This window comes from Polypterus senegalus, chromosome 12 (genome assembly GCF_016835505.1).
Source record: "Polypterus senegalus isolate Bchr_013 chromosome 12, ASM1683550v1, whole genome shotgun sequence".
NCBI classification, from domain to species: Eukaryota; Metazoa; Chordata; class Cladistia; order Polypteriformes; family Polypteridae; genus Polypterus; species Polypterus senegalus.
This window is the reverse complement of record NC_053165.1, coordinates 12773677-12784913: the sequence shown is the minus strand read 5'-3', so window position 1 is coordinate 12784913 and position 11237 is coordinate 12773677. Positions and strand designations below refer to the sequence as shown.

The window sequence follows — 11237 nt, the reverse complement described above, 5'->3', positions numbered from 1 at the left end:
TAAAATGAAATGTATTGCCAGGAACACGACGGGGACGTAGCCGCTTATTGTTCCTGTTACATCTTTATATTCATTGTTTACACGTTATTGTTAAACTGATGATGTATAAATTAAAATAAAATTAATAATAGTTATTGAAAGAATATGCGTTACATTGAATGCAGTTTTTAATATTGTGTACACATATGATAAAATAAATTGTTTGTTTAAATAAAATGCTACTTCCTGTTGAGCCGTTTTTCTCAAATTTCATATCTCTTTGCTATTTATCATTATAAGTATCTACACAAAATTTGAATCATTTATCTGTAATTATAACCATAGTTTCCTTATTTGTGATAGAAAGCAGTTGTAAAAAATCTCATTGGCCGAGGCCAGAGCGTTTTCGAGTTATCGCGTTTACACGCAGACTGACAGACAGAATTTCAAAAGTGGTGTTTTCGCACTCAGGAAGGTGTCAAACATCGAGATTCACCAAAATCTCGAGGTCGAATTTCTCCACGACTCCTATATTGTCTCTAGACTGTGCATACGAGAAAGTAAAAGAGAAAAAAAAAAGACAACAGGAAGCTGCGACTTCATGGAAAAAAAAAATTTAATGTAAGCGAAGACTCACAATAAATAACAAGAGTGTCCAAGCCGCACGCTGACCACACGTACGCAGGACAGGACAGGACAGGACAGGACGGACACTTGAAGAATGGCGATATCTGCCCGTATGCCCGGCCAGCAGGTGTCGGGGGGTGGGGCTAGTCATCGAGCTGGCAGAGCAGGGCCACACCCCTCTTGATCCAGTGCTGCACCGGCCGGTCACTCGGGAGCAGGATGGCGATGACGAAGTTGGTGGAGTGGCCAGTGGTGGACAGGGTCCCTCGGCGCTCACTCGTTTTGTACAGGGGGCACACGTAGGAGCTCTTATTCTTTTTAGCGTCCCTCTTTTCTGTTAAAACAGACAATAGAACTCAATAAGATCAAAGGGCTTTACTTGTGACAGACACCAAGTAGCAGCAAAGGCACCACCCAAGTTAGTCTGTCAGACAGAACATGAATCTAGCAGACCATTCCGTCCAAAGTGACTTACAAATCACATACAGTTCCATGTGTTTTTGGCTTTGCCCTGAGTTGGGGTCACCCAGCAAGATGACTTGATGTGGTGGTCTTTAGTCCCAAGTTTGAGCCTCTATGCCTCCCCTGGTCCAACCTAAATGTCAGATCTCTAAAAGGGGGGGGAGGCTGTGATGGCGGCTATCCTGCTTCACCTGCCTGCTCTCCAAGGCTGAAATCCAACTAAGCTTGGCAAGAAAACGCCATGTGGGGACGACATTTGGCACATTGGTCAGACATGCAGCTAAAGGCTGATTTATACTTCAGGGTCGAGCCTGCGCCATTGGCAGCAGTTAATATTTCAGTGTCACGCAGACGCAGGACTGACCGCTAGCTGCCGGTTGCGGTCCAACGATCCATTTCCTGTTTCCGTTCTCTGGGCAAGAAATCCTGGTAACCGTAAAGGAGTGAAACTTACTGGAGCTTCAATTAAACTGAGAACAGCAAATAATCTGCCTTGAAAGATTGCGTCGCCGAAGACCACGGTATGTTTGTCCGGTGAACATAATGAGGCACACGCAGTGGAGTGGTCCGTGCTTCCCCGACACCTGCGATTGATGGACGGACTTCTTAATTTCTTTGGCAAGTCTTTCCTCGATCTGCTTGTCATTCATGTCCCGGTTTGTACAAAACCTGCGCAGAAAAGGTGTGTAATTTCCGACATCGTTTTACGATATTTTCTTACGACGTGTTTTTACGACTTCAACACATATAGCATGCCTTACTTCTCTGTCATTTGTCGAAAGAGTGAATCTAGAACTAATCGAATATGTTTACTATTTAAAAGACAAACATATCGTTAAAGACACCACCCAAACAGTCGGCACGCAAATTAAAAGATGCGGAGTGCCAGTCGTGTGACTTCATTCTCGTCATCTGCCAAGAGCAGAGATCAACGGTCTCATGCAGGGAGGAAGATGCACAAACCAAACTGCTGCTTTAGTGCCGCAAAACAATTTCCAAAACGTTACCTCATGTACAAAAAAACTTTCATGAGCAGAATTACAATTACATTATTAAGATAACTCATTTTACGTTAACTTTAAAACGAGATCTCGCGCATACGTTGTCCAAATTGGGGGAACTACCGTAAAACAGAGTAGCGGAAATGACGTATTTTCACGCATGTCAGGTTTCCGGTCCAAACTGGATGGTGACACCGCTCCATGTATACTTCAGAGTAGCAGAAGGCAAACGGAAACGCGTTTCAGGAAATACATACCATACCGTATATACTCGCGTGTAAGCTGGGTCTTGATAAACCCGAAAAATCGATCATAGAATCAGACCCCAACTTATACGCCCGTTCAAAATTGCGACACTTAAGTTTTTATTTTACTTTACATCTTCTTGCCTCCTCCGATCTCGCACCAGTGTCTCAGACACATCACATTTTGTTGCAGCAGTGCAGTTACCAATTTCTTTCGCCACTTCAACGACTTTTAATTTAAAACCAGCTTCATATTTTCTTCTGATTGAGCGCTCCACCGTAGATAAGGGATGCTCTTACGATAAAAGTGTATGAAGGGGTGAGATACAAAAATCACAAATCAGTGCAAACGTCACTTCAGAATAGTTTGGGTATTACTGTGTGGTCACGTAGGGCACAATACACAGAAAACAAAGACCGTGTGCCCCGTGGTTCCTCTCTCAGGTGGGCGTTAGCATATCGAAATCTCTTGGACCAATAGTGTGAGTTTTCTGCATTCTGACTGACATTATAAAATACTAGAAGTTATACGGTAAGATCAAGCCCCGACTTATCCTTGGCAGAACTTACATACATACGATAGTCACCAAGTATAGGGGTCCGCTTAGGGTCCGTGTCGATGAGACACGCAGACACATTTTTGAGGAGGTGCGTGTCAGGCTACGGCGCAGGCTCAGCACAGAAGTATGAATCAGCCTTAAGAATGCCACCGTGGTCAACTCTGTGAGTGTTCTTGAGTGGCCCAGCCAGAGCGGGGACTTCAACCCAACTGTACATCTTAGGAGAGACCTGAAGATAGCTGTCCAGTGGTGGTCTCCATCCAACCTGACAGAAGATCTGCAGAAAAGAATGGCAGGAAGTCCCCAAGTCCAGATGTGTCGAGTCAAACTTGTCACATCAGGCTGTCATCGCCGCCAAAGGGGCTTCAACCAAGTGCCGAGTAAAGGGTCTAAATTCTTGTGCCAATGTTGTATTTCATTTTTTTATTTTGAAAAAATTTGTTCTAAAATCCTGTTTTTCGCTTTGTCATTCGGGGGTACTGAGTGTTGCTTGTTGAGGGAAAAAATTTAATTGAAATGATTTTAGCATAAAGCAGCATAACAGAACATGAAGAGAGTGAAGGGGGTCTGAAGACTTTCTGAATGCCCAATACTTCAGGATTTTACACTCTACTCCCCAGATGTGACACCTTTCCTGTATATGTCACTGGTCTAGTATCACCTAGTGCCACTGCTGCTGTGACCAGAGTCCTGGCAGCCTGGTAGAGTGCCCATGAGACTGCATTCAAGTATTGCAGGCTGGCAGCGATGTGGCATCACCATTCGCTTTCTTTATCTGGTTCAGAATGCTGCTGCACTGCCAGGTGAGTCCACCGAGGGGCGCCATTTAGTGACATGAATCTGCTTTTTGCAAATCATTCGATCCAATCGAGAGGAGTTCAGGCAAATGTGAGGATTTACTTACTTGGCTTGATCCAGATGATTGGAACCGGATCAAAGAGCACTTTAGGAAACTGCTCCCCCAGATATCCACTGTGAATCAGGACAAAAAAAAAAAAAAAGAGAGAGACATCAGCCAGGTGTTAACCAAGTGCCATACACTTGAACCCTCACCCCACGCAGAGCTCCATCTTCACAGCAGTAACTGTATTTAAAGTGTGTGAGTGCAGCTCAGAAATAGAAAGGACCTCGTGGAGTCATCTAGAATTACACACGGATGGACACATTCTGTGCCGAGATGAGCTGTAAATACAAATTCGAAGTTGGTGTTGGCCACTGCTGTCACTCGTATCGGACACATCAGCCTACACTCATCCATCCATTCACCCATCTTCTAAACTGCCTATCTGAACGCCTCTCTTGACAGCATAAAGCAGCAGTCCTGCAGGTCTGTTCTAAGGCACCGACACTCTCTCAGAAGAAGTCCATGATTTAACTTCAAACACTCGTCTTTGGGATGTGGGAAGAAAATAAGAAGGGGGACAGTATAGCCCCTGGAGGAGCCAAGAGGCAGCAGCAGCACTAACCGCTACGCCACCGCACCACCCACATGTCAACATGACTTTTATAAACTCATTGACCTGATGAGCCTCAGCTCACTTGTGCCCCCTGCGGGACACGTTCCTGAACTGCTCCATGTGTTCCTCAAGCACTGGTTGATGCCCAGGAAAATCCAAGTGCAGCAGGTGGCAGCGAGCCCGTCAGTGTTACCAGCTGACAAAGAGCTTGCATGTTCTCCCAGTGTTTGTGTGGGACCCTCAACACCACTGGGCCACCCACTGGCGTATCGCTCGGCCCAATGTGATTAAAAGTGCAACACACTAAAACAAATGCTTTTGGATATTTTTGGATATGCGTTGCTGAAAGTGACGAAGGGAAGACTTAATCCTCACGGTCAACACCAAGTCAATGAAGCTTCAGGGTCATCAGTCTGTCCAGTTAGGAAGCACAAGTGACTGTGAATCAGCGTCACCTGCTCTGCTGCAAATGAAAGTGACAACTTGAGCACTGGAGAGGACACAGCAAGACATCCCTCCCATAAAAGGGAATGGTGGGCATGGGCAGCTGCTCCCTCCTTATCCTTCCTGACTGTTTCTTCTCAGTTTTGCTAGTGTCCTTGTCACTATGAGGTGGCACCAGTCGTCCAGCTCCTCCAGGATGGCCCATCCATATGTGCCATCACAAGAGGTTTCCTCTCACCACAGACATTTCTAAAGTTCACAGCAAACTAGTGTTGCCACCTCACAAAGAGCTGGTATGGTTCTCCCAGTGTGTGTGGGTGGGTTTCCTTTTCGGACCCTCAATACCTTCAACTGCCCAAAGGCACATCACTTGGCCCAATGTTATTAAAAGCGTAACACACTAAAACCTCATCCTTTTTACAGGCTGCTTCTCCTCAGCGTCTCTCATCTTACATTTATATCTGATGTTCATTTTGTCCTTTTTTTACATTAAACCGTATTCTCTAAGTGTTTGCCCGGTTCAGGAATTTTTGTTTTTGCTGCCTCCTCAGTATCTGTTACATTCCTGCAATTTTAGTGTCCTCTTCAAATTTCACAACTTTACTACACACGTTGACCTCTACAGTTAATTTAAAGGGTCCCAGAACAGGCCCCAGAGGGGCTCCACTGAAGACCTCACTCCACGTGACGAATTCTCCTCTGATCTGCACTCTCTTAGGAAGAGCCATCCATCGCCAGGAGAGCTAGCCAATCATCTGTATGCCTCATCACGTGGTCTGAGACCCCACGCGAGTTTTTGACTTAAGTTACGGCCCACCCGAGAGACCACAGAATAATGTCAGAGAAAGAGATTCCATTCTATCTGGACATTGGAGAATGCAACTCATGCGGAATCTAAAAGCCCCCCAGGACAACATCCTGTTCTGACATTGCCGCTAATCTTCAGTAAAACTAAATATGCACATCCAGACTTTGCTATCTCGTTATATTTTCTATTTTATTTTCTTCTATTATACGAGGGGGAGTCAAGCTAAAGTTATAAAATTTGATTTATTGGAAAATGGAACAAACCTTCACAAGACCGATCATATGATTTCTCAATGGAGTCTCCACCCTTCTCAATGCACTGGTGCCACCCGCCTGGCACTGCCAGCAGAATAAAAGGTTTTGTCTTGTCCTCGCTACCACACGTGCCCCCGAGTTATTGTTGAACACTACATGCTGAGGAGTACCACAGCCACTAGTGCAAGTTACTGTGACTCGCAGGAGACCACTGTGAAGCCTGCTATTCAATCCCAGCGGCGGAGACTGCTGTCTCAAGGGATCCATTTGCTGCCCACACACTGCTAAGAACACCAAGGCTTGTCTGGAGTAACTTAAGTTTGAGGTATTGCCACATCCTCCTTATTCACCAGACTTGGCACGGTGTGTGATTTCCACCTTTTTGGACTTCTAAAAAAACATCTGGGTGGTCATTGATTGAAGACAAATGACAACATGAAGAAAGCGGTGCACGAGTGGTGGCAAGGACGAGACAAAACCTTTTATTCTGTTGGAATCCAGGCTGGTGGCGCATTGAGATGGGTGGAGACTCCATTAAAAAATGACATCATCAGTTTTGTGAAGGTTCGTTCCATTTTCAAACAAATCCCATTTTCTAACTTTAGCTTGACTCCAACCTCATAATAAATAACAGTGGGCAACCTCAGCGCAGAAGAAGCACAATGCATGCTCAAACTCTTTAGGAAAGCCTGAGTGCTCCTTCATGGGGCCAACGGTGGGCACACAGGATGCTGTTGTTAGAAGATGGTGGCAAAATTGGATGCCATTGTGAAAACATCCTCCCTATCTCCTCCAGGAGGCGCTCTCGTGGCGCACTTGAAGCCACAGGCTCATTCCACTACAGTGTGCTAAGAAGAGCATCTGGGGGTCTTTTCTGCCTGCTGCTATCAGACAATTAAATGTTCCTGCCTGACGTACTCCTTAAGATTATTTTAATTGATCCATTGATCCATTGATTGATTGGCTGTATTATTTGCCCTGTGCGTCTTTATCCTTGATTTTTTGGTTTTGCTTTCTGCTGCCATATGCTGTAAGTCATTCTAATTTGACAGCTTTTACATTTTTACACTTTGTCTTTATATCTGGAGTGACTGAAGTAAGTCCAGGGTGCCTGGTGTAGGGCAAGTTGTCGCTTTCGCCTTCCTACAGGGTTATCAGGCTGAGAGGGACACCCTAATAGAGTGGACATCACGAGGAAAGTGAAGTCTTGCAGGCTGGTAAGGAGCCTCCATATGTCCAGGTGACTCTCTAGGACCAAGCTAGCCTCATGTCCAGGTCATATCTGGGGACACCCGTGAGGTTTTCAAGTCAAAGCCACCGTGTGGTGTAATGACAAGTCATGGGATATGCTGACATCATTCATAATCAGGGTCTCTGTGTCTGTGTGTGATGCTTATGATGACAGCAGACCAATCCAGTCACACGCTCGAGTTCCACTCACTCCATGATTATACAGGTGGGGTATTCCTTCAAACTCCGCCCCTCGTTATTAGATAGATAGATAGATAGATAGATAGATAGATAGATAGATAGATAGATAGATAGATAGATAGATACTTTATTAATCCCAAGGGGAAATTCACAATATTGAAGCACGGCAGTGAGGTCGGTACACAAATCCTGTACACTTTGGGCTTCAGTACAAAAGCTCCCCCCACCCTGAGTCCTTCATAATGAGACTTACGTTTTCTTGTCCCAGCGCGCTCCATCTAAGAACAGGCCATGGATATACACGCCATCTTCAGGAGCCGTCTTAGATGTGTCAGTGGAGAGAACCTGGAATAAAATAAAATGAAATGACACCATACATACAAACAGAGGGGAGCCATTTGTGTCTACAATTTGTCTTTGACAAGCACCATTCACAGCTGAGACTGACACGATTGCGCCGTGTTCATGAAACCGGGCCACTCTATGGTTAGATTTGGCCGTGGACCCCCCAGAGGTTTACTCTGCTGACTGGAGTTTTTATTTTCCTCTCCTCTGAGGTCCACTAGCCACAGCTCAACAATGATTGGACAGATATTGTTTATTGATGGGCTCCATTTATCCAAATCAGTTTAAAAACTAGGTTATGTCTTTAGGTGCTCATTATGTACTCTGTGAAGTCTGTAATCTGAGGGCTCTGTGAAGAGCAAAAATAAATGGAGTTGAACTCAGTTTTTAACTCATTGGCCGACGAATTTTTGCTGGATTGTACCACCGAGCAGAGAGGCACACCTGAGTGAGTGGAGCAGGCCCCCCACCAGCCTTCGGTCAAGACCCTCAGAGGCCATGCAGCTCAGGGTGCCCCCTATTCACCTCCTCCATTTGATCTCTTCACTTCTGTCTGGCATCTCAAACTGAAATCTAGGGCGAGAAGCTTGTACAAGTGGACTTCAACTCCCAGCAGCCCTGCTGCAAGCTCTGTGCTATTGGGCAGAGAGTCGGCTTTACTGGAAGGAGACAGACTTCAAAAAAGTAACCGTAAGACACCAGCAAGGATCGTGATCATCTGAGTCTGTTTGTTTCAACGCTTCACTCTCACTCAAATTACAGATCCATCCATCTTGGATTTCAGTTTTCCTGGATTTATGTTCTCATTCTCTTCCATGCTTGTTGGTATGGGTTGGGGTGGCGGGTTTGTGGGGTGGGGTAGGGAGGTGTTGGGACACTGCCGCTGCAGTGTTGCCATGCCTGCAGTTTTCTAGCCCAATTGGGCTATTTTTGATCGTCAACTGTGGGGAAAAAACAAGACTTTGTCGGTTTGCAGTTTTTTGGGGTACTTTTTAAAAAACAATTTGGTATTTTGGGCTATTTTTCAATCCCCAGTCCAATCCATTTTTACTATGTTATTCCCCCATCTGGCACCTATTCCCCTGCTATTCACACTTTCATTCTTTGTTCTTTACCATTCTAAAACCCCCCCTCCCCTGTTGTGTGGTGGTATATACCCATTCAATCACTCTGAAATATCTCAAAAGACCACCCCCCATCTTGGGCTTTGGTATGTACCTCACCCATTCGCTCTGACACCGTCCCCTGTGTCGCTGGGCTATTTTTTTTGGGGGCAACTTGCTATTTTTAAGCAGTCATTGGGCTATAAATATTTTAGGAACCTGGCAATCCTGAGTCCAATACCAACTGGGACTCCTGTTTCCCAACACTTGTTCACTTGATTATCGTCATTTGTTTCAGTTGACCCGCACTGTATCGGGATCATTTACCATTCACCGTTTGTCGGATTTCATTTGCTCATTGTTACTTATTGTCATCAGAAATATTGAGTGGGATTTGCATGTGCATTATGTGTTAATTGTTTTTTTGTTTAGTATATTGTTTATTATCAATTCACTTGTCCCACTGTGACACGCTGAGTGTGCAGTGCCAAGGCAAAGTTGGGTGCATTCCTGGTGCCCCCCAAACTAAGACAAACAAACCACCACTTTAGGACGGAGTGAATCTAAACGTCCCGAGCCCGCCGCGAGCTTACCTCAAAGTCGAATTCTAAAAGGTCGATTGGGATTGTGTACTTCCTGGCGTAATTCTGCATCGCTCCAGTGAGGAAGGCTTGAGTGAAGAAAAAGCCGGAGACCCAGAAAACCGTGGGCTTTCCTTTGTCATACCAGTCCTGCAACGACAAGTGAGGTAGCGGGTAATAAAACATCTGGAGGCCTCCCCACAGACTCCAAACTCAATCAAAAAAAAGGTAATGGCTTGCATTTCTCCAAAAATGAAGGAATGAAGGGAGTTCACACACAAGGATGAAAGAACCAGAAGGCCACACAGAAAGGAGCTGCCACACCATGTCTGGTAATCATCTAACGGCTGTCCACCTGATCCCCCCAAAACACTCCCTGATGCTCTCTGTGTCACTTCATGTTCCTGTCCTTAATCACTGGAGGTGGCTCAACTGCTCCTCTTCCTCAGTTTCAAGCAGCTTGGCAAGCCATACTTTGAGTAACACTGGGAGACTCCCAAAAGCAGGGGGCAATAAAACCAGCAACTGGAAACTTGATGTTTGCATCCAGAGTTTGGGGAAAATGACAGTAATGTTTAACTAAAAGGACATAGTAGAGTTGTCCCACATTTATTAATTATAGACGTGTATGAATACTGGAATTTAATGGGGTTCATGGATGTGGCGAGTGAGGACATGAAGGTGGTGGGTCTATCAGAGCAAGATGACGAGGACAGGAAGATATGGAAAATGATGATCCACTGTGGTGACTCCCAGAGCGAGCAGCCAGAAGGAGAAGAAGAAGGAGTCTTTATTAGTAAAGGTTAATCTAATACATCTAAGGTGGCATACTGAGGTGTAGAGGGCTGTTGGGGGAGATCTCAACCACAAGGATGAGAGAGACAACGTCACGGAGCCACAAGCCAAGGAGGTCTTCTACAGTGTGAAAGGAATGTGATGGATCTGATCAAAAAAACAAACAGTCGACTCTGAGGAGAAGCTCCTACTGGCGCAGGCTCCATCTCTCTATTGTATAAAACAATCTTGGGTCGAAATGTGACCTTCCTGGAAAGACATTTTGACGTCCCGCGAGAACAACCAATTTAAAACAAGATCACGGACATCTAACCTCTCAGTTGTTGGAATGCTTTTGGCAGACACACTTCATGTGCTCTCAGCTCTTAAAAATTGTATACGTTCTAGACGGCACGTCAAGGATTAAGCAAAGAAGAAAGAGCAGTGCGTTGAAAAGAGATGCAAAAGCATTGGAGAGAAAAGAAGGCAAAAAGGAATGCTAAAAAGAACAATCTGTGTGCAACTTCTGAAAATAAGGAAAGTAATAACCAGCCCGGACCAAGAGGACTTGAAAACCTCGTAGTTCCAATCGGGGTCAGAAATAAAAGACTTCATAAAAATGTTCAAAAACGTTGGCGTGATACACATGCTGAGCAAGTTACAGATAATGAGAGTAAGTGCGAAAGTAAAGGTCGCATTAGCACAAACAAATGGAAATTATTACTCAGTGAAATAACGGAACAGCAAAAAGAGATTGAATATATGGACATACGTAGGTGATATGTCAGAAGTATGTAGATATTATTCGGCTTTAAAGTTTAAGTCAGAGACTTGTAGATCGTCTGCTTCATGTTGCCATCAGAGAAAAGTAGTGTTGCCTCCCAATGAGGGGCGTGTCCGCAACAATTAAAAGATTTGTTGTTTGGTGAAAGTGAAATCCATAAACACTGCAGGCAAAATATCCAAGTCTACAATAATCTTTTTGCGTTTGCATCATTCAATGCTCAGAACGTAGATTTACATGATAATGGACCATACGCTATGAGAACCTGTGGTCACGCAACAATTAAAGATATGATAAGTTTAATTTTGAAATAACCACAATTAGGTCAGGTTTATATTTATGATCACGGAGAAGTGATGCAACATAGAATCGAAAGAGTATG

General features: G+C 44.7%; 1 protein-coding gene across 1 annotated transcript in view; it reads right to left on the bottom strand.

Annotated features, from left to right (window-relative positions):
* Positions 1 to 583: 583 nt before the first annotated feature.
* Positions 584 to 11237, bottom strand: part of dnah12 (dynein, axonemal, heavy chain 12) — a 192529-nt gene continuing 181875 nt past the window's right edge. Inside the window, exons 73-76 of the mRNA XM_039771336.1 lie at positions 9310 to 9447; positions 7522 to 7613; positions 3779 to 3846; positions 584 to 940 (exon numbers count right to left, since the gene is read on the bottom strand). Of these exons, the coding sequence (XP_039627270.1) occupies positions 750 to 940; positions 3779 to 3846; positions 7522 to 7613; positions 9310 to 9447 (489 nt within the window). The 3' untranslated portion in view covers positions 584 to 749. The remainder of the gene's footprint in view (positions 941 to 3778; positions 3847 to 7521; positions 7614 to 9309; positions 9448 to 11237) is intronic.